The sequence below is a fragment of the Haliotis rubra genome, unplaced genomic scaffold (genome assembly GCF_003918875.1).
Source record: "Haliotis rubra isolate DU_JTF1 unplaced genomic scaffold, ASM391887v1 Scf270, whole genome shotgun sequence".
NCBI lineage: Eukaryota > Metazoa > Mollusca > Gastropoda > Lepetellida > Haliotidae > Haliotis > Haliotis rubra.
The window spans coordinates 592,772-618,238 of NW_025766781.1; the positions used below are offsets into that span (position 1 = coordinate 592,772).

The following is a 25,467-nucleotide window of genomic DNA, read 5'->3' on the forward strand; positions in this document are numbered from 1 at the left end:
GATTGCATTACAGTATACAGAACTGAAGGCAATATACCGTGATTCTACTAATACCTCTGTATACGGTTTCACCCCGAAATAAAACCCTTGCAGTACATCTTCACAATGGTGTATGTGACCTCCAATTGATGATATGGTGTATCCCAAACATAAGAAAAAACAAACCTCATAGAATCCATATTTCCAAATCTATTTTCACATTCGTTGTGAAGCATCAGACATAACAAGATGCCATCTCCATTTTGTGTATCCAAAACTCCATATGTAAGTCTCGTTGGTCACAAATCTAAAACTGAAATCCTGGACTCAAATCCTAAATGTTTTTACACTCTTAGCAAACTAACTTGTAAAAATCACGCATTTCGTTTAATTTACTGTAGCTTGTTCCATGAATAATATTTCAAAAGCCACACTCCTTGTTTGGAGTGACTTTTTTGCGATGATCGGTGAGCCAGACACGTTTTGTGGTTCTCAGTCGAAGGCTGTCATGATGAAACAACATCGATGGCAAGAATCTCCTATCACAAAAGCGTCACTGCGATCAACAAACACATAAACATTAGTGTCTATTAGGAATGATTCTACACTGAAACACACAAAAACACAACCCAACAGTTGTTGATTTCAACAGACTCGAAATATACATCTTCCTTGGAAACAACAAACACAGAATGAAAGAAAGCGAAAATGATAGATCCTTCCATTTCTGAATGAACCTGGCAAATTTCCAAAGGAAATCTGGATTCCTGAAATTAAGACACAGTACAAGTATATATATATGATGAATCCGGCGTTGAAATAAACGTTGCTGTCGAAGTTACTGACCCACGAGGGATAACAGCTGTGCAACACAATCACACAAATCAAAATAGATCCCTGCTAATAAGTTGTCAATAACAGTCATAACACGTCACTTTCAATCCTGAAAATAATTCTCCATGTACACCGATAAATTTCTTCTAAAATATAGATCTCATGTATTTAGATTAAACACTTCTACAAGCAAAGGTTCGAGCTTTGACACGTCAAGCTGAGATGCAAGCTGGGAGCTTGTTTCACCGAGATTTCGTACATCCAATAGTTTGAGAAGGAGCTTAGGATATAGAGATCGAGCTTCCCGTGACTGAGTACAGGGATTCCAAATACGTTTGCAGCCACGTGGAGTATTTTTCCTGGCCCTTGGCAACCATCACTTTGTCTTTCAAGTTTGGACGATCCGAGGAAAAGAGTTCGATGATGAACAAGAGCATCATTACGATACGATTGCTTCCTGTCAAAACGTGAAATGACTTGACGAACTTGATGTGTTCGGTGTACATTTCCTTTCCGAGTGTGTCCTTGATGACAGTGGGGCTGAGCTTTGAAGTCCCTCCTCCCCCGATTTTGTATTTCCACATTTGTTGTTGTTTGTCGAAGCCCATTGCGGATCTCAGCACAAAGATCTCCATGATTCCGCCCTGATTTCAAAGAAAACAGAACAACAAATATCAGTAAATGGTGAAAAAAACATGTTCACAAAGGATCATAGTGCATCTTAGTTCGGACATAGTAGTAGGCTAAGTTAAAGTACTCCCAGTACAATTAAAGATCAACTCCTTCACAGACAATGACTTTGACCTTGTGTTTGCAAATAAATGGCTGAATGAATGATGTTTAATGCTGTAGTCAACAATTTTCGAGCTGTTAATTCATCCTGTAAATAATAAAATTTGGACCATTAACACCAGTAGTCGAGTAAGTAACATGAGTGAGTGAGTGAGTAGCATGAGTGAGTGAGTGAGTATGGGTTTATGCTACTAGCAATGTCACATGGGGGGACACAAGAAATGGGCTTGACACATTATATCCATGTGGGGGAATCGAACCCGGGTCTTCGGCCTGATGAGCAAACACTTTAACCACTGGGCTACCCCACCGCCCCTTCACACATTAAACCCATGTGGTGAATCAAACCCGTGTCTTGGCGTGATGAGTGAAAGCTTTAACCACTGGGCTATGCCACCACCCCTTCACACATTGAACCCATGTGGGGAATCAAACCCGGGTATTCGGCATGACGAGTGAATGCTTTAACCACTAGGCTACCCAGGGCTGGAAATAACTTTAAAATTGCTAGTGTACTCCCGGTACAGTGGCACAAGTAAAATCACTTGCCCTGATAATTTTTCCACTATACTGGCCGATTTTCTTGTTGATTTTTTTAAATACACAACATAATCAACACTGGAAAGTCAACTGGACACTTGTACAGTGTGATATACAAATTTGCTTGCCCGACAGAAAAAAACACTGGACTCAGGTCGGGCAATGGGTTATTTCTGCCCCTGCTACCCTACCACCCTGACAGTATGAGCAACAGTCTACAGTCCTAAACTAAACCATAAGGTCTAAAAGGCAGTTTCTACTTGTTCCCGTGTAACCAGTTTAGGCAGAATCTATGACAGCTCCAGATAGGCAAATAGCAATAACCCAGAGAATTTTGAGCTGCTTGCATAGAAACATGAATGAAAAACACTGTTACATAGCCCATAATTTTCTGTTCCTATCCCCAGAATAGCTTTTCTACACTTACTGACTGAATTCTGAGATCGCCCACGCATAAACTCTATTGCAGTGAATTATACACAAGTGCTTCCTCTTTCTAGTTGCAATCAATACATTTATCACTGTAGTGAGCTTATATAGCTTCTGATTATTGAGGCAACACAAAAAAGGAAAAGGAAAATGAGATGTAACCTGGATCTAGTTCTAAAAATGTCTTTCATTGGTTAAAAATAACCCAAAATGGGTCAGATCAAATCGAAAAAGGAGGCAAAGGAAAAAAAATATGTTGCATACCAAAAGAAAACTAAGATACCCAACAAGAAAGAAAACAGGTGTAAAATACACAATGGCTAAAATTATCATCTGGAGCAGTGTTCTGTGCAGAACACTTCAGGTTTGAGGTAGGAATCTCTACAAACGCAGTCGAAAAACATGCAAATATCATTGCTGAAGTCGTTTGAGCTGGTATTACACATTGTAAATACAACGAAGGAATCAGGTCAGGATGATAAAACAACCTTTCCCATTCAAAGCATAATACAACAGCTTCATCCTATGATGATATTTGTGATGTTAGATTCAGCCGCAGATTATGTGTTGCATCTTTCTTGCATGGTATTTGTAAAGTGTACCTCAGCCAGTACTTGTGATGAAGGTCGTTGCGACCTCTGATTGATGGCTTTCCATAAGCCTGTCATGCGAGTATTGACTTTGTCATGATATTGACAAATACAACAATGTCTGTTAAACACTAAGTGTAAAAACACCAATTCCTCTTCAAATAAATAAGCCAAAGATTGACGGATTGTTATTCTAATGAAGGATGAATAAAATTAGAAAGTGATAAAGGGAGAAGGAACCAAGCAGTGAGTGAGTGAGTGAGTTGAATTTTACGCCACACTCAGCAATATTCCAGCTATACGGCGGCAGTCTGTGAGTAATCGAGTCTGGACCAGACAATCCAGTGATCGATAGCATGAGCATCGATCTGCGCAATGGGAACCAGAGACATGTGTACATCTCCTAGTCTGTCTCACAGTCCCTAAAACCATATTATTTTCCCTACCACCCAACTCTTCCACAGTGCTTAAGTCCCAAATGAAGCAAGTCTAGATTTACTCTGAATCTTCCAACTCATTGGGACTCCTTTTTAATGGCATCGCCAGCGTTCTCACGGTTTTGGGCTTCATCATATCGACCCTGGTCGTATCGCTGATGGGCGGTGGTGGTACACCGCCAACACCAACTAGCCCATCATCAGGCGACGACGTCAGAGACTGGATAAAAACACATTTGAAATATCTCGGCGAAGCCCTGGCTAAATTTGCCGGCAAAGCTGCCAAAGCACTGCCTGGCATCTTGGGCAGCATCATTTCCTGGTTGTTAGGCTCCTTATTGAAAACCGTCACGTGGCTCGGTCAAAACCCTCATCGCCGTGGAGGGTCTGGTGTACGTCGCACCTAAGGAATTTTTAACCTGACCGACCGACCGCGTTCCCCCCCGACCACCAGTGCCGTTTTGCGATCAACGTGCCGCCGATTGTTCAGCTGCATCTGCGGGGGCAGCTGCTGCTGTTGTTGGCGTGGTGGTGCTACTTCTACTTCCAGTGTCGGTTCCACGATGCCCGTTTCGTACTGCGATACGACTCGACTCGCGTTATTGACGTCCTGGTTCAAGCCCAACTTTTGATCGCTGGTGGCGATGATGATTTCGTTGTTGTAGCCCACCACTCTGTTCACCCTCAGTCGCATGTGGCTCGGAGCCATGTACAGTCTCGTTCCAAACAGGTAGTCGACTTTCGACCGGACGTATTCTAGCGTGTTTTGATAGCGTGCGATGGCACTCGGTAGATCGACCGGTCTAGCAATGGCATCCTCGACGTTAGCCACAAACTATTTCTGCGCGTCATAAGCCGTCCCTTCACGACCCACGAATCCGGAACGCGTTTGCGTCTGAGCGCCCAGCACGGCCCACATGTACGTTCGAATAGAATCATCCATCTGACTACACCGGCACGAGTAAACCCTTTCAAAGTGTCCAGCATGAACATTTCCAATCGTCCGACAGGTCCATGCTCAAACCTCCAAACGTGGTTATCCTTGCTGTCGTTGAAAGCCATGTAATCGTCGTTCGTCTTGACGTAATGATACGACTTGTAACCCCAATCTTTCACTAGCTGTTTGCTGGCTTTAACAAGAGACATGTTGTGAACGATGGGAATGCCCAAACTGTGGTTCGGACCCGGCAAACGCCAATCGACTGTCTTCGGATCTAGTTTGAATTCATCGCAAACGCGTTCGTACGCACGTCGGTCGTATGGATTGTTTACGCCATTCCATGCCTTGTCCTGCGGAATCGGGGCACTGATTTCTTTCAGGATACATCTGATCTGGTAGTACACGTGAAACGAGAATACAGACCGACTCAGCACACCCTGTGGTCGCGCACCACACGGCGAAATTGAATTGATTCTGCCAGAATTGCATCGGGTTGTTAAACCAAGAATGTACCGATTACAAAATTCGTGACTGGAAACCATGAAATGTAAACCATCATTAGCATTTACCACAATACTCGGTTGCGTGAAATAGGTAGCACTTACATTATCACTTTTAGAATAAAACACTCCTGGTTTGTACATATTTGAATTGTTATAGTATACATATCTACTTTTTCAATAGGTACATGACGCTTCCGGGAATCACGAGCGGCGAGTCCTTTCAACTGCTGAACACGATCGATAACACGTCCGGTCAGCTCGAAGTCGCGCTCTGCGACATCACCTACTACCCACGATTGACCAACATCCACGGCAGAAACAACAGGCTGTTCGTCAATAACGCCCGCAACCAAATAACGGACAGCTACTACAGCGTGTGCTCGCTCAACGAAAAAATCTTCAAACCCGTTGGAGCCGAACTCAAAATGAACAACTCGAACGGCACGGTCATGTTAGCCAACAATGGAAAAAACGACTTGAGACTCAGTCGGCTGTTGGCTTACACGCTCGGGTTGACGTCGAACAACATACCACCAAAATCACTGTGAACGGCACAAAATTACCCAATCTTGTTCCGTATCGCGAACTGTGCATTCATTTGATCAGCTGAGCACGACCGAAAACGTTCAAGGCGAACGACCTTCCACACTGTTGAGAGCCGTGCCGGTGAAAACGGAAAAGTACAACGATGGCAAAAACGAATCGTTTTCGTCGCGGCATTACAAGAAATTAATCCGAGGCAACATCACGGAATTGAAAATATCGGTTTTAGACATTAAACTTGATCCCATAAGTATAGGATATCTCAGCGCTACGCTGCACAAACGCCAATGACGGAGTCTCATGGTCCAGGAACATGCATTAGAAAATGCACCAACATAACGATTCCGACCTCGGGGACACGCGCTGATTCGATGAACCCGGAGTCGACGGCAAACTGTACGCCTTGCAACTGAAAAACAGCATTTACAAACGCGTCGAACTTCTGCCCTCTACTGCCACTGGTGGTGGTGGCAACGACCTAGGCGATTTCATCGATACCAAAGGAGCGGTCAACAACACTCGGTACGACCTGATACGCAATGATGAGGACGAATGAACGATAACCCCAGCCTTCAGCGGCAGGCTGTTCCACCTGGACGACGTCAAGACCACGGCCGTCTCCAGAAACACGCAGTTCACTCTCATCTTCAATGACGACAACAAATGGGTGTTAGTGCCATCCCAAATCGACCGGAATCTCAACATCACGCTCCACTCCCCACGTTTTCATGGACAACAAAGATCACTACCTGACGAAAGTCGTGAACAACGGAACGCTGCTCGTGGCTTACATCCCTACACAAAGACGCAGCGTGATCGTCAGCACGTTGAGGCAAAGAGTAGCCCACATGCTGTCGAGCAACCCCAATCGTGGGATTGCAGATGCTGTCGGAATTCGACAGCGTGGTAAACGTCCTGCAAAATGTGCCGGCGAAATCCATGCTGTACATCCAAGCCTACCTCGGCGAACTGCCGTCGGCGTGTAACGTCGTCAAAATTGTGAAAGGGATCAAACTCCGCTGGGCCAAACCACAACAATACCAAGTTTGGTCCGCTTACATGCATGTGAACGTTAACGCCTACACCAGTCTGTAGGGAGTCACCGTGACCGTGGAAGACACGATATCGCTCACCGAAATTTTCCTACTCGACAACATACATCTCATGGGTTTGAAGTGCACGTCCGAGGAATTATCCGATAACAAATTGAAAACCATTTCGTAATACATTATATATAAACGAGATGAACCATCATCCTCCCAACGTCACGCTAGCCAATCTCGGGGACACGCGGGGATTCGATCTGCCCGGCGAGGAAAACGCCTTGTACGCCATGCGCTTACAAGATAACGTGTACAAACGACGAGACGTCATCATCGAATCTCACTTGAACTTGATTATTAACCTGGTCCTGACCTACCCCTATCTTATCATGAATAATAATGATGGTGGAGTCTCGCTAAAAAATAACGAGATACTGCTGGGGAGGTTTGATCCGGGAAGAAAAACGTGGATGAGCGTAGCTCCATTACCACAACAAACGGCTAACATGTTAGTCCCCAATGAGAAAAAGGGCGTTGGGGTAGCCTAGTGGTTAAAGCGTTGGCTCGTCACGCCGAAGACCCAGGTTCGATTCCCCACATGGGCACAATGTATGAAGCCCATTTCTCGCCGTGATATTGCTGGAATATTGCTAAAAGCGGCGTAAAACTAAACTCAGTCAGTCAGCCAATGAGAAAAAAGCAGAGTTATTTTTACTAAAATATACTGATATGCCAGACTCGTGGATCAGTATGATAAGGTTCTATTTTTATTATCTTTTCTATTGTCATTTCTTGGAGATGCCCCCCGGAGTAGATATAAACCTTCTGCATGAGTTAAAAATACGCTTGCATGATCGCCATCAACAAAAACGTTGTCGTATTTGTATACAACCGGAAGAACCCCAACCGCAAACCTAGATATTATGATATTTCAAAAGGATTTTATTGAACTCCAGACCATTTATATATACGAAAACTTGTACCTCATCAGCTTAAAGTATATTCATCAAACACTGACTTAGGACCAATTAAATACTATTTTATAAAAAGAGTATATATACAGAATGGGACTGTACCCGGTCATGGATGAAGTGGCGAAAACACTGGAAACCGTAGGCGGGTTTCGTTTGTGACAGATATGCGAGATCAAACAGCAACTAGAACGTGAACGCGATACGCGGTTGGCATTACAGAAAACATATCACAGGGCCGTCAATTCCGTGGGCGGTGTTGACAGCGCTCTGGATTCAGTCGGCATCGGATTAGGCATAGCAGGTATCGGGTTATTATCCAACATCGTGGCCGCACCCGTGGTGCTAGGCATCGAAATAACAGCCGGAGTGGTAGGGTTGATGGGATTGACCCTTAAGTATGTGTCTCGCAGACTGCAACGTAAAGCATTGAAACACGACGAAATTAGAATTGTAGCCGAAGTGAAGTTAAACACGATAGACGATCATATTTCCACAGCGCTCACGACTCTAAAATTTCTGAAGAAGAGTTTCGTTTGGTGCTATCAGAAATCGCAAAATATCACAGAATGAAACAAGAGATTCGGACCAAGTCTCGTAAAAACGCTGTCATTTGCGAAGACAAGAATTTTTTTTTCATAGAACAAGGGTAGCAACAGGCCTGACATGTATTCATTACGACAACCAAACAAATCATACGAGATTCACAATAAACTGTTTCGCGGACATCAACATACCGTAGCCAGCCATCTCAGCGAGCTGTAGATAAATAGCCGAGCCGAGACATACACACTGCGACTCGCCCACAGCGCTCGCTCAATGCTACCGAGTCGACCCATGGGAACTGCCGAGAGATGTGGCATGATTTAGTGGAAATCTACATAACATAGCCAGCCAGCCAGTTGCCTGTACAAGCCGAACTGAGCCACACACTGAGTCTCGCCCACAGCCACAGCGCTCAGCGATCTTCAAACATCTCGCTAGTCAGCTGGCCATGCATCATCATCATAGCCGAGCCAAGAGACACACACACTTATACTCGTCCACGGCGCTCGCTCAAAGCAACCCCCGAGACGGTAGCGAGGTGATGACTTCCGAGACCTGCGATTCATTCAGCTAAAAGCACCTCTCGCCTCGATAATATATAACAAGTACAACAATATGTTGGATTGTTAGCCTTTCGCCAGACCGACCCCATGCTCACTAAAAAGAGATTATTTCCTAAACTATTTAACCGATTTTCGTGTAAATTTTGCATGCATCTCGGCAGATGGTTACGCTATAGGCAAAACGGCATTGGGAACTCTCTCGATGACTGCAATAGATTAATTAAGACTTAATTACGACAAAACGTTGGACATTTTGCCTTTTCCCGACCGACCCCATGCTCACTTATAAGTCAATATTTCAGAAACTATTCGACTGATTTTCATCAACTTTTGCATGCACCTAAGTAGTAGTATACACAATGGGGTTAAGGGATTAGGGACTCATCAAGGGCTCAATTTAAAAATGTCGAATGGAGGTGTACAGACTAATGCTTAGTCTCTGAACATATAAAATAGTATTATGATAATACAGAAAGTATGCTGAATCTGAGGAAGTCTAGACTTGCTTCATTTGTCGTTCAGCATTGCTGAAGGAGCTGGTCGAGAAGGGCTTACTGATAAATAAGTGGGACATATTCACATTACAAAGAAGAGGCTTTTTGAGCAGATGCTTTCAAGCATAAGACTGACTGAGTTTGGTTTTACGCCGCTTTTAGCAATATTCCAGCAACATCACGGCGGGGGACACCAGAAATGGGCTTAACACATTGTGCCCATGTGGGGATTCGAACCCGGGTCTTCGGCGTGACGAGCCAACGCTTTAACCATTAGGCTACCCCACGCCCCTCAAGCATAAGAAGAAGATGATTCAAGTGATAAGTTAGTGATAACAGTGATAGAGATGACGGTGTCGCATCTGAAATGAAACTACAGTAGAATGTTGGAGTAGAGCGTTGGAGCGGAGTTGAGTGTCGGAGAAGTCGAACGTTGGGGCTCAGTTGGAGTGGAGATGGAGTTGGAGCGGTGTTTGAGTGGACAGTTGGAATTGAGTAGAGCGTTGGAGCTCAGTTGGAGTGGAGATGGAGTTGGAGCAGTGTTGGAGTGGAGAGTTGGAATTGAGTGTTAGAGTAGTCTTGGAGTGGAGGGTTGGAGCTCAGTTGGAGCGGAGATGGAGTTGGAGTGGACAGTTGGAATTGAGTGTTAGAGTAGACTTGGAGTAGAGGGTTGGAAGCTCAGTTGGAGCGGAGCTGGAGTTGAGTTGGAGTGGAGTTGGAAGGGAGTTGGAGGGGAGATGGAGTTGAGTGTTGGAGTAGAATGTTGGAATGGAGTTGACGGGTTGGAGTTGAAGTAGAGCGTTGTAGTAGATTAGGAGTGGAGTTGGAGTAGATTGTTGGAGGGTTATAGTTGGAGTGGAGTTATAGTGGAGTTGGAGTGGAGAGTTTCAGTTGAGTGTTGGAGTGGAGTTGGAATAGAGTGAGAGGGATGACGTTGGAGTAGAGTAGCTGCATGAGATCAGTAGTGAGTGAGTGAGTGAATGTTACATCAGGCCCATTCAACAAAGCGATCGTACCTACGACAGATGTAAGTCTATGTAAAAGTGTGGGAGTTACAATAATCTTTGTGCTAAGACCATTTTGTGGAACGGATCCATGGCTGTAAATTAGAATGAATGCATGAGCGAGAATGTGAATGGGATCATATGCTGGTGATCAACACAGTAATATCTATATCATATATATTTCAATTAAACCCCAAACCCCAGTATCATCTTACCTTTAATAGATGAATTTGATCTTCTTGAGCTAAGGCTCGGAACTCTGGGATGAGCTTGGCAAACTTGATAAGTCGACGGATGAAGATATCGGTCATGTTAAACAGATCGTTGGATGTCTGGGGTTGAGTCTCAAGTCGCAAGGCCTGGGTGTCCTTATATGGAGCGTCAAAAATTGAGGTATAGACTTGCTCGATTTCTGCAATACTTTGTCGTACATCCTCAGGCAGAGGCACGGGATATGAGTTGTCCTCTGGTTCTGATTTTGTGGTGACGCTGGTGGTTACGGGATGGGATGGAGTTGGTTGCACTGGGGAGTGTTCGCTGAAGGTGGGGCTGTAGATGCCGTCAGAGTTGTAGCTGGTGCTCACCTCGTCGGAGCTCCCCGATGGAGACTCTGACGATGACAAGGGTTCCTGTTCTGACCGATCTGGGGACTTTGTGTCTTTGAATCTTCGCCGCCGTTTCGCAAGCTGGTCATCACCTGCAAGAAGCATATACAATGTAGACTGCCCAAGGAGTTGAGAATGTAATTTGATGGCATGATGATCCATTGACCAGGGTTAATTATGTTGTACACCATTGCCTATTACTATTGTCATCATTTGACGACGATGACAATGATGATGATGATGATGATGATGTGTGGAGTAAACGGTGAGAGTAAACACTGCCATCTGAAAATGTATGACTTAACATATAATCTAAAGGGAGACAACTGTCAAACACTTTGATGCTCTTTAGCTATGGTGGGTACAAACAGACTTATCTGTGGGCCAAGGTTTCCGATGTTTTTACTTTTACAATAAGAATTGGAGTATCAAGACTACACATCAAATTAATAAATGAATTCTTCAGTTTCTACATCTCATGTATGTCATGACCTGACGCCACCTCTGAAACAAAGTTATGGCAGTGAATGGTTTCAGGGTGTTTATTGCAACAGGATACAAATATTATACCCTGGATATACGCAGATGGTTGAATTTGGGATACATTATTTCATAGTTACTATACTCTGTGCTAGACCTATGTAAAGGCAAAAGAACTGAATTTCAAGGTATTGTGACAAAGACAAGTATATTGCAATATGAAATTCAATATATATGGGATTGATACTGACCAGTCTGCAAAATAGCTATGGGCTAGCGGTCCAATCGGGCCAGTAAATCTTCACAATCACTGGCCTGACTTGCTAATGAATTTTCATGGGGTCATTTTGTAAATATATCACTCTCTCTGACTTGTTAAGTTATAATACACTTCTAAATCATGCACGATTATGGCCTGATAAAAATATTCATCATATCAGCAGCTTAATGATGTCATGCCGACAATATCCTATTCTCATCTATTTTTGTAATCCTTTGCTTAAGTTTCCACATTCAAATTTTGGGCTTGTGAATTAGTTTGTGGGCTAGTAAGTTTCAGGCATAGCTTGCCCGACTGGCTAGCAAAATTTGGAAACTATTTCGCAGACTGATACTGACTGTACATTTAGATCCTATTTTCTACATACTTAAGTCAATTTTACAATTTTAAAATCAGAAAAATCTGTCATGTATACTTGACAAAATAAGTTAGGGATATTGGTATTTTTATGATTGATATTTTTTCAGTGTGTCAATGATCATAATTTCAAAATTTACATATATCCCGAACTATTTTTGTCCAGTATATTTCCGAAACTTTATTATTCAAAATGGAAACATCATTATGAATGAAGTGTAAATTTCAGGTTGCTTGCTTTACAATTCTTGCAGAATGTACTTGAACACAGAAACATTACTGCAATACATATTGTTAGGAAAATACCTGCATACCTGCAGTCCTATTGCATTCTAGAATCTTATGGATATGGTGAGTGAGTGAGTTTAGTTTTACACCGCTTTTAGCAATATTCCAAAAACATCACGGTGGGGAGCACCAGAAATGGGCTTCACACATTGTACCCATGTGGGGAATAGAACCCAGGTCTTTGGTATGACGGGCAAACGCTTTAAACACTAGACTACCCCACTGCCCTTATGGAAATGGACCATTAATCCTCATTAATATATAAATAAATGAAATGAAATAAGGTTTTGTTGTATCATAACAGACTTGGAATACAATCAGACAACCACATTTCAGCTAGAAATTCATGCATGCATGTAACTTCTTTGAGTGGCATGTTTACAAGTTGGAGACTAATGAACAGACAAACTTTATGGATAAACAATTTCTTTATTCGGTAGATGCGACGTTTCAATACAGATACCTGTTTCTCCTTCAGCCACCTGAACTAAAAACCAGTTGCAACACCAGCCGTTGTTTTCAAATTGCCGGACCAAACTTGTGGAATCAACTCCCACAACACCTGAGATCTAACCACGACCTGGACTCATTCAAATCACAGCTAAAGACTCATTACTTCCGTGAAGCATACAGCAACTTTCCATCAGAGTCTCAAGCGCAGCAGAGCAGTTTATTTCTGGATATGACGCTATATAAGTTTTCCATAGATAGATAGATAGATAGATAGATAGATAGATAGATAGATAGATAGATACTTGCTTGACAACGATACAAGAATCTGTATCGAAACGTCGCATCTACCGAATAAAGAAGTTGTTTATCCTAAAGTTTGTCTGAATATGCATGTATGTGTTTCCACTCACCAGTGATGTGAATTTGCAGATTTCTGACAAACATTTTTTAATTCATTTGCTCAAATTTACTTCTCCAGTATTTATTGATAGTCAATCAATATTTATTGATTATTGATCTTTATGACCTGCATTGATATCTACCCCTGGCGGAAGCGTTCCCAGTTAACAGCTCAACTACCAAACAAAGATGGCCGCACTTACTGAGTATCCAGTCCTTCTTCATCCCGATCGTGAAACATTTCTTGAGACGACATCCTGAGCAGAATTTCCTGGTGTGAGGGTCAAGTTTACAGTTGCCGTCAAAACTACAGGAGAATGTCTGCAATACAAGACGCAAGATTACACAAATTGAAGACGTTAGCCTTAACATTTGGAGTGAGTTTAGTTTTATGCTGTTTTTAGCAATATTCCACCAATATTAAGGCGGGGGACATCAGAAATTGGCTTCACACATTGTACCCATGTGGGGAATTGAACCCGGGTCTTCAGCGTGATGAGCGGATGCCTTTATAAACCACCACTTTAACCACTGAGTGAGTAAGTTTTGGTTTTACGCCCCTTTTAGCAATATTCCAAACAATATCACGGAGGGGGACACCAGACTTCCTATCAACAAAATATCCTCAGCACCCTCACCTTTGCTTTCAATGCATTCCTCCTGAAGAAAGCCTTGCATGATTCACACGTGACTGCGTCAAAGTTGTAGCCGAGGGCCTTATCGCCACACACTCCGCACACCATCTGCGTCCCATCTTTCGGTTTGGGACGCCGCTTTTGTTCCTTCTTAATCTTTGGACGGGACTGGCCAAACTGGAAAATGAAGAAAAAAAATATATTGTAAAATATACATCTAATTCTCATGAAAAAGATACAATCTGGCTGCTAGCAAAGAAAGCTATATGACAATCATTCCGTTCACAACCATCACATTAACCCTGACTCTCAAAAACTCATTTTTGCCCTCTTTCATTTGTCTGAGAGACAGATCAATCATTACTTTTATCATATACTGTCAATACCATCATCTATCACAATACCATCATCAGTACCATCATCAATACCATCATCTATCATCAGTACCATCATCTATAACAATACCATCATCAGTACCATCATCTATAACAATACCATCATCAATACCATCATCTATAACAATACCATCATCAGTACCATCATCTATCACAATACCATCATCAGTACCATCATCTATCACAATACCATCATCAGTACCATCATCTATCACAATACCATCATCAATGCCATCATCTATCACAATACCATCATCAGTACCATCATCTATCACAATACCATCATCAGTACCATCATCTATCACAATACCATCATCAATACCATCATCATCAATACCATCATCAATACCATCATCTATCACAATACCATCATCAGTACCATCATCTATCACAATACCATCATCAATACCATCATCTATCACAATACCATCATCAATACCATCATCTATCACAATACCATCATCAGTACCATCATCTATCACAATACCATCATCAGTGCCATCATCTATCACAATACCTGATGATCATCTATCACAATACCATCATCAGTACCATCATCTATCACAATACCATCATCAATGCCATCATCTATCACAATACCATCATCAGTACTATCATCATCTATCATCAATACCATCATCAATCACAATATCATTTATCATCTATCACAATACCATCATCAGTACCATCATCATCACTATCATCATCATACCATTCATCAATCATCAGTACCATCATCTATCACAATACCATCATCAATGCCATCATCTATCACAATACCATCATCAGTACCATCATCTATCACAGTACCTGATGATTATCTATCATCAATACCTTCATCAATATCATCATCTATCACAATACCATCATCAGTACCATCATCTATCACAATACCATCATCAATGCCATCATTTATCACTACCTGATCATCATCAATACCTATCAATATCATCATCTATCATCATCAGTACCATCATCTATCACAATACCATCATCAGTACCATCATCTATCACAATACCATCATCATTACCATCATCTATCACATACCATCATCATCTATCATCATCATCTATCACAATACCATCATCAGTACCATCATCTATCACAATACCATCATCAATGCCATCATCTATCACAATACCATCATCAATGCCATCATCTATCACAATACCATCATCAGTACCATCATCTATCACAATACCATCATCAGTACCATCATCTATCACAATACCATCATCAGTACCATCATCTATCACAATACCATCAATACCATCATCTATCACAATACCATCATCAATACCATCATCTATCACAATACCATCATCAATACCATCATCTATCACATCTATACTCATCATCACCATCATCTATCACAATACCATCATCAGTACCATCATCTATCACAATACCATCATCAGTACCATCATCTATCACAATACCATCATCAGTACCATCATCTATCACAATACCACAATACCATCATCATCATCATACCATCATCATCAGTATCATCTATCATAATATCATCATCAGTACCATCATCTATCATCAATACCATCATCAATGCATCATCAGTACCATCATCTATCACAATACCACCATCAGTACCATCATCAATACCATCATCTATCATCAGTACCATCATCTATAACAATACCATCATCAGTACCATCATCTATCACAATACCATCATCAGTACCATCATCTATCACAATACCATCATCAATACCATCATCTATCACAATACCTTCATCAATACCATCATCTATCACAATACCATCATCAATGCCATCATCTATCACAATACCATCATCAATACCATCATTTATCACAGTACCTGATGATTATCTATCACAATACCTTCATCAATACCATAATCTATCACCAATACCTGATGATCATCATCATCATCATCTATCACAATACCATCATCAATGCCATCATCTATCACAATACCATCATCAATGCCATCATTTATCACAATACCATCATCAATGCCATCATTTATCACAGTACCTGATGATTATCTATCACAATACCTTCATCAATACCATAATCTATCACCAATACCTGATGATTATCTATCATCAATAATCATACATCATCAGTACCATCATCTATCACAATACCATCATCAATACCATCATCTATCACAGTACCTGATGATCATCTATCACAATACCTTCATCAATACCATCATCTATCACAATACCATCATCAATGCCATCATCTATCACAATACCATCACAATGCCATCATCAGTACCATCATCTATCACAATACCATCATCAGTACCACCATAAGTGCCATCATCTATCACAAAACCTGATGATCATCTATCATCAATACCTTCATCTATCATCAATACCTTATGATTATCTATCATCAATACCATCATCAATACCTGATGATTATCTATCATCAATACCATCATCTATCATCAATACCATCATCTATCATCAATACCTTGATGATTATCTATCATCAATACCATCATCTATCATCAATACCTGATGATTGTCTAGCATCAATACCTGATGATTATCTATCATCAATACCATCATCTAGCATCAATACCTGATGATTATCTATCATCAATACCATCATCTATCATCAATCCTTCATCATACCATCATCTATCATCAATACCTGATGATTATCTATCATCAATACCATCATCTATCATCAATACCTGATGATTATCTACCATCAATACCTGATGATTATCTATCATCAATACCATCATCTATCATCAATACCTGATGATTATCTAGCATCAATACCTTCATCAATACCATCATCTATCATCAATACCTGATGATTATCTATCATCAATACCATCATCTATCATCAATACCTGATGATTATCTAGCATCAATACCTGATGATTATCTATCATCAATACCATCATCTATCATCAATACCTCATGATTATCTGTCATCAATACCATCATCTTTCATCAATACCTGATGATTATCTATCATCAATACCTTCATCAAAAACATCCATACCACTACCAGTACCATCATCTATCATCAATAAACCATCAAGCATCAATCATGTCAACTATATAGATGACATTACCACACAGAATCACATACAGTATCCATCTTCAGCTGCTAACACTGATATACCTTCGGGGACCCTGAGATGCTATCCATCAGTATCTTGTAAGTAAACGTTTCCAAGACTGTCGTCTGCTGACGCTAAATGCTAAACACACAGAACTCATGTCTTGTCTTAGAATAAACTGTGACAACTGCGACACAACTCCTAAACAACGGACTTGAGCTGTGTGTGTGGGAAGATCCCGACAGATGCTGCTGCACTAATGCATCTGCTGTATTCAGAACAAGATTGAAACGACCTGTTCATTAAAACCACAACAGCACAATGAATCAAATTGAGCAGAAGAAACCAAACTCAGTTCAAACATCAGATAAAACAAAGAACAGTGCAATGATAGGTTTGTCAGAAACATTGATAGATAGCTTCAATTACATTTCCCATTTTAATAAGCTTTTTAAAATGCCATTGTCCAGGAATAGTTCAATAACAAAATGTGTTATTTCCTGCAAATATTTTGGTCCTCTATGGGGGCCTTTAGGGACCATTCATATATTTATGGCTTGGGGGGGGTTGGGGGGGTTGGGGTTGATGATGATGACTTTTATGGAGAAGAATGTACAATGTGAATGACCCCCCTAAAATTTATGTACAAAGTGACCCACCCCTGCATGTCATGTACAAAATTGCTGATACATCCCTTTGTACATGTGTACAAAATTGATGACTTCCATACCTCCCCAGAACAAAATGGATGACCCCCTTATATTCATCATCACCCCCTAGCCATAAAATTAATGAATGGTCCCTTATTGGCCTTGAAGTTGGTCAGGAGGTGCTTAACAATACACGTCCAGATCTAGCAGATTAAAGTAGAAACTGGTCAAGGGTGCTTATTTAAGCAGAACCCATATTAAGGTCAAATATGTCAATCTGGCTATTTGATGGATGTGATCTTGTCTGTCAGTCTATGAGTCAAATTATTTTGGGATCCTAATTTTTTTCCCTTCCTCCCAAACCTTAGTGTAAATGTAGCAAGTCTAGACTTTCTCAGGTTTTGAATCTGTTGTCTCAATGGGGCTACTTTTCAATTTACCTAAAAGGAGTTAACAGTTTTCATGAAAATATTGTGTTTTCAGAAACTAACCGTTGGTCGAGATCGGATCTTGATGAGGATGGTAGAACATAATGATTCCTTAAATTCTAGTCGACTGCTTGGAGGACTAATACAGAATTTCCCTTTCTGAATAAGTTCTCTGTCAAATTAACCTGCTTATGGTTGCGATGGCATTCTCATATTCCTAGTGTTTTGAAACATTTAATAAACATGATATATTGGCATATAATGCCTGAAGATAATTAATGTATGATCCAAACATAGCATAAACTCTTTAGATTTTCTTTTCCATTTTGTCAATGTTTCTCGAAAAGTTCTTTGAATGGGAACATGGAAGATGATCACATATGCTACTTCCCCGAAAAAAGTATGATAGAATTATGGAAGTTTAGCATTGCTTGTGATCTCAAGACAAATTGCCCAATTGTTTAGATTACTGAGGTCGCATCAGAAACATGTGAAAAACAGCTCTGGTGACAAAACTATGCAGTTTTTAAATTAGCTATGAAAGAACTATTTCACATGAAAGCCTGAAAATAGTGTAAGAATCTACACTGAAACATCGCTCTAAGCAATAAACAAGAGTGAGTGAGTTTAGTTTTACACTGCACTCAGCAATATTGCAGCTATATGGTGGCGGTCTGTAAATAATCGAGTCTGGACCAGACAATCCAGTGATCAACAGCATAAGCATCGATCTGCGCAATTAGGAACCGATGACATGTGTCAACCAAGTCAGCGAGCCTGACCACCGATCCCGCTAGTCGCCTCTTACGACAAGCATAGTCACCTTTTGTGGCAAGCATGGGTTGCTGAAGACCTATTCTACCCCGGATCTTCACGGGTGCAATAGACAAGAAGTTGTGTGCTTCAGCATTGACTCACAAGCCAAAATGCCTATTAAACAACTAGATATGAGTAAGTTTGGTTTTTCGCCTCTTTTAGCAATATCCCAGCAATATCACATCAGGAGGCATCAGAAATGGTCTTCACACAGTGTACACATGTGGGGAATCGAACCTGGGCTTTCGGCGTGATGAGTGAACGCTTTAACCACTAGGCTACCCCACCCACCCCCAATTAGATATGAAAGGGTAGTTTTGTCAATTTAACATGGGCTGAAGCCTTTCTCCAAGGCCTCAAGTCTTAGTGACCTGTGCAAGTCTAGCCTATATCTGCCAGTACCATTAGATGGTTCCTGTTGTCTGTATACTGAGACAGGCCTCAAGTCTTAGTGACCAGTGCAAGTCTAGCCTATATCTGTCAGTACCATTAGATGGTTCCTGTTGTCTGTGTACCGTGTACTGAGAGAGGCCTCAAGTCTTAGTGACCAGTGCAAGTCTAGCCTATATCTGTCAGTACCATTAGATGGTTCCTGTTGTCTGTATACTGAGAGGCCTCAAGTCTTAGTGACCAGTGCAAGTCTAGCCTATATCTGCCAGTACCATTAGATGGTTCCTGTTGTCTGTATACTGAGAGAGGCCTCAAGTGCAGAAGTGCAGGCTCAAGTGCATCGTATTCACGTCAGTCGACATATTTCCAACCCACCACACTAATCCATGGACAAATCCTTGAATGAGGGGAAAAACAAGAATTCAGATGACAAAGGCAGTGATCCAAAATAAAATATTCCCTCATTAGTGGTTCATCTCCTTATCAGAAGAAAATCATCTTTCCACAAATTTTCAAAGCAAACTTTACTGTGTTCAAATGTGCTTGTTACTATGGTAACGGTCAAAGCATTGTAAATATACAACAATCATCCTTTGATAAATAACATTTCGATGACATTTAATCATAGGTGGTTTGTTTTTCTGCCCATCTGCCAATGCATCAACTTGTCTCAAAAAGTTAGCAAGGAGATTTAATAGGAGAATCTTTTAAACCATCTCTTTTAATCTGTTGTTTCAATAAAAATTAATGTCATCAGAATATTGGTTGTCAGTGCCCTCTTTACAGATTTACGTAGCACCATCCTGATGCTGATTTAATGAAAGCCGTCTGGTTTTACAATATTTAACAAGAAGATAAAGTCAACAATATCCCCCGCAATGGCAAAATACTCTTCATGAATATGTCTATGAGTTATGATTATGTCAAATTTTTGGTGTGTATATAGAAAAGTGGAAGGAGAGTATTGAAAGGTTTTTAAATTTCTGTTCCAGGAAGCACTACCACCAGTTTCAGTCTAAGTCAAACTTGTTGGCATGGAAATGCAAAGATATTTTATTCAGAATTCCAAAACTACCGAAAGGCACCAGTACACCACCACACCTATCTATGTGGAAAGTCTGGTGAAGAAATAGTGATCAATTTTAAAGCTCTGCTCCAGAAAAGAGCAGAGCCACCAAATTCAGTCGACGTCGAACTTGTAGCCACGGAAACACAACAAATATTTTCTTATAATATACAAAACTACCAAAAGGCACCAGTACACCACCAGACCAATCTATGTGTCAAGTTTGGTGAAGAAATATTGAATGGTTTTAAAGTTCTGCTCCGGAAAAGAACACTCCCACCAATTTCGCTCAAAGTCAACTTTGTTGCCATGGAAACGCAAAAAATATCATGATCAGAAATCCAAAACTACCAAAAGGCACCAGTTCACCACCAGACCTATCTATGTGCCAAGTTTGGTGAAGAAATATTGAACGGTTTAAAAGTTCCGCTCTGGAAAAGACAAATGTGCATGGACGCACGCGCGCACGCATGCACGCGCGCATGGACGGACGGAGTGCATTTTAATACCCCCCACAAAACGCGTTGCGGGGATAATTAGTTTCATTGTGAAATATACATCTAATTCTTACGAAAATGTTACCTGCTGTTGCTGAAGAAAGTCATATGACAATCATTACATTCAACAAGAAGACATGGTCATCAATATCCCCATGTCAGTCAACTCTGTCAGAAGTTGGTTTTGAGTAAACTGTCAAATTCCTTCATTGTTTCCTTTTTCTTTTCAACACAAATTCCATGTATTTTTTTAGCAATAATAACGGTAATGCTATTTTAGGTCGTGCCGCCAGGGCACATTGACAATATTTCATCCATGCCATTTCAGTATGAACTGGCCATGACACGCAAATGAAGCAGTATTTGCATCCCCCGTTCAGGTTTTTGTTTTCAAGGCGTCACCCACATTTCATACTCATATAATCATGTCACATTGCACATGCATGAAGGGCAGGGTAGCCTTGTGGTTAAAGCATTCACTCGTCATGTCAAAGACTCAGGTTTGATTCCCCACATGGGTACAATGTGTGAAGCCTTTCTGATGTTCCCTGCTGTGATATTGCTGTCATATTGCTAAAAGCGGAGTAAAACTAAACTCACTCACTCACATGCATAAAGGGAATGTATAACATTACATTTCTATTCCAATTTCTATACACTTTACATATAGCTGGAATATTGTTGAGTGAGGCGTAAAACTAAACTCACTCATTCACTCACTCACTCATATATACACTTTACATATACTCTTAGAGATCGAACACAGTCCTAAGTCCCTGACAACAAGAAGACAAAGTCGTCAATATCCCCCTCAACGGCAAAATACTCTTTATAAAATGTCTACAAGTTATGATTATGTCAAATGTTTTGGAGTGTATACAGCAAAGTGGGAGGAGAGTATTGAAAGGTTTTTAAGATCTGCTCAAGAAAGGAGCACTACCATCAACTCCAGTTGAAGCCTAACTTGTTGCCATGGAAATGCAACAAGATGACATCCTCAGTCACAGCTTAAGTCATGTTTCCATGGAAACCGCAAAAATAAAATTCGCATCTGGGGCAAACCCCCATAAGGCATGCATCTAGGGATCATGGTTGACATGTGTACCAAATTTGGTTTAGCTATCACTAATAGTTTAGGAGATATGCTTTGGACAAAGCGTGACGGACACACGGACGCACGGCAAAACTCGTTTCTATATCCCCCGCAACTACGAAGTTGCGGGGGATATAGAAACGAGTTAATAACAGACATCATATAATTGGCTTTGTTGTTTGTTAAAATGAGCATTAGTACAAGCATCAGCATATAGACGACATACAAATACAAAACATACAAACCTGCTTTTCATCTTCTGGGCATTTACTAGCACTATGAAACCAGCTTAAGTCTGGGCTAGTACAAGCAGCCACACATACACAGGCATGCACGTTGTCATATGAGCGAAATATTCTCAAGTACACTGACAGTGAACATTAAACCCCCTTACATCTCACCAGACCGTCTCTGGGCATTTACAGGGATGAGCAGATTGCTTATCATTAACATAACATTTACCTTCACGTACGTTTTGAACACCAAATGTATTATATCCAATTCTAAATTTCAGCCATGCCTTTCTGTAATTCTGCACATCAATAGTTTGGATATACGATTCGAACTGAAAGTTTGGATTTCATGACTGAATTAAATGAATTTTTATCTGCAAGAGATGAAGGCAACTTTAGTTCAGCACAATCATGAACAGGTTGCTTCAAGAAAAGATAGCTGCTTCTTCATTACCAGAATATCCACAAACATGCCTGAAATGGCAGCTACACAGCATAGTTGTAATCTTTATAGTATTGTACAGGGATGGATGAAATGATTGATAATTGGATATATCATTCATGGGAAAAAGTATGATTATCGATAAGAAAATTGTGTTATTAATAATATCACACATATTGTGATGAATTATAGTTTTAATTTATTCAGATAAAACACAAAGTTAGGTCTTTATTCATTAGTTAGGTCTAAATCACGTTCAGGGCATTTTCCTAGTAATCCAAGCCTTAATACAGTTGAACACTGTTGTCTCGATATTCATGGGACGAAGAAAAAATATCAAGTTATCCGAACTTCGAAACATCCGACCACGGCATATCATCACATATCACTATAAAAGAAAATAAAACGCTTCTCAGTATGCTTTGATTCGAAACTATAATCCGTTATCAGTAGTGTTTAGTTGTAACAGTGAGTACTTCCTAATTAATTCCTTCTTAATTAATCCTAATTAAATAACAAACAAGCATCACCTTCAACTCAATTAGCCCTAATTAGTTTACACAACTGCATCCCTTTGATTCATGCCGCACCGTGTGTAAACGTGTGGAAAGAACCTCAGTTCAGAGGGATACTTGCCCATGAAAGGTAGGTGGATATCGAGTTCTTTGAAAATATCGAGTAAAAGGGTAATTTTGCTTGTTGGGACCATGAAATTATATCGAGATATCCGAAATATCGAGACATCTGTATCGAGTTAAAAGAGCTTGAATAATGATAAATTATGAAGGATTTTGCTGGGACCGAGATGTTATATCAAGACAACCGAGATATCGAGTTATCAGAGTTCAACACAACGGTGCTCGACTGTATTTCACAAATTACCTGTGATACGAAGTATGCTGCTTTTGCTCAAAGTAAATTCTGCAATATTTATTGATAATCAATCGATATACAGTTAACGATTATCTTTCTCTGTGATCTATATCAGTAATTACCCATCCTACTATTGCTTAATATGAAAAACAAGACTTAACTTGCAAATCAATATATCAACAAAATGTCACTAGATGTGAAAATCTACAATTTCTGAAATATTATGCAATTGTACAGATTGAGATTACTTTGTGTAACAATTTTGTGATATATGCTCGAAATAGCATTCTAACCTGAGAGCTGACCGATATTATAACTGTGCTGTATCTGAAACCAAGTTTTTCTGTGGTCATGCTATTTCAATCATGTAAACAATATGTTGATACAGAACGTCTGTAAACTATATGTTGATACAGAACGTCTGTAAACTATACGTTGATACAGAATACTCAAACAACAAAGAAGAGTTTTTGCAACTGAATGTTCACTGACTCTATCATGCTCCCTCAGGCTCAGGATTGTTTAGACTTGCTCTAAGGCTGCACCAAATGTATTAGTCAGTGGATGTACAGTAATTCTGTCCTTTAAAGAATCAAGTCTAGATAAGCAGACAGTACACTATGACATCTCATCGGGCCTGCTAGCCTGTGGCTAGTAAATATCCAGTCGGGCCAGCAAATCTCCACAGTCACTGGCTTGACTAGCTAGTGAATTTTCATGGGGTCATTTTGTAAATATATCACTCTCTCCTACTTGATAAGTTATAATACATTTTAAAATCATGCAAGATTATGGCCTGAGAAAAATGTTACACCATATTAATAGCTTAATGTTGAAACCCGTGTCATTCCAACAACATCTTATTCTCATCTATTTTAGTAATCTTTTGCTTAGTTTCTACATTCAAATTACGGGCTTGTGAATTATTTTGCAGCTAGTAACTTTCAGGTATAGCTAGCCTGACTGGCTAGCAAAATTTGGAAACTATTTCGCACACTGTCTGAGCACCAGTTGTTTACAGGGACATCTTGTTCTATTTATTTATATAATCTAGAAACTCTCATTTAAAGTAATAATTACCACCTCAGACACTTGTCAAAGGATTGATCTGTAAGTGGAATTATTACAATTTTGAGCCATAAATCTACCAGAACTTCCTTCAGTGAGAACTCTAAAACAGACAGTGCAGCAGTCCTGATAGCTTGACTTCAGGATCTAAGAATGTCTTAAATGACGTCTATTCACTGTGTCCTATTCAAATGTCCGACAAAGACGACCTTCAGTTCTCGATGAGTCCTTTCAATGCCAGACATGTTCGAGCAGAACTTACAATGGAGAAGTCGGACCACAAGTTGACGCACAACACAACATTGCGTTCTCCATTGCTGTGTGCAGGTGCTTGTGACAATAGTCTTGTGAATGTTTTCAAATTCTAAGTGAGAGTGCGTCAGCATGCTGGAACGCGGTAAGCATCTACAAATCCAACAGATAGCAGACATCAACCATAGTTATGAAATGCATGTGGACCCGTTTTTTTGTAAATATCTCTTCATCCAATGACCCAATCGATCTCAAACTGTGCAAGTGGATGTTTTGTCAGACAACCTAATCACATTGTAAATCACCGATTTTATGCATTTGTATTAAAGAATCTGTCTATGTAACTGTCAACAAAATAAACAGCAGAACGCAGAATTCGTGTAGAGGGAGGGAGCCAATGACCTGTAACAGCGTCAGTGTTGGGTCATAAAGGTCAACGTTCGTCAATATAGGTCAGCTATGCACGTGACAGGTATGAAGAGGTG

At 40.5% G+C, this 25,467-nt stretch overlaps 1 protein-coding gene across 1 annotated transcript in view; it reads right to left on the bottom strand.

Annotated features, from left to right (window-relative positions):
* Nucleotides 1-25,467, bottom strand: part of LOC124280647 (vitamin D3 receptor-like) — a 174,013-nt gene continuing 148,546 nt past the window's right edge. The window contains 5 exon segments of the mRNA XM_046716630.1: nucleotides 1-1,120; nucleotides 1,122-1,457; nucleotides 10,424-10,905; nucleotides 13,274-13,391; nucleotides 13,709-13,882. Of these exon segments, the coding sequence (XP_046572586.1) occupies nucleotides 974-1,120; nucleotides 1,122-1,457; nucleotides 10,424-10,905; nucleotides 13,274-13,391; nucleotides 13,709-13,882 (1,257 nt within the window). The 3' untranslated portion in view covers nucleotides 1-973.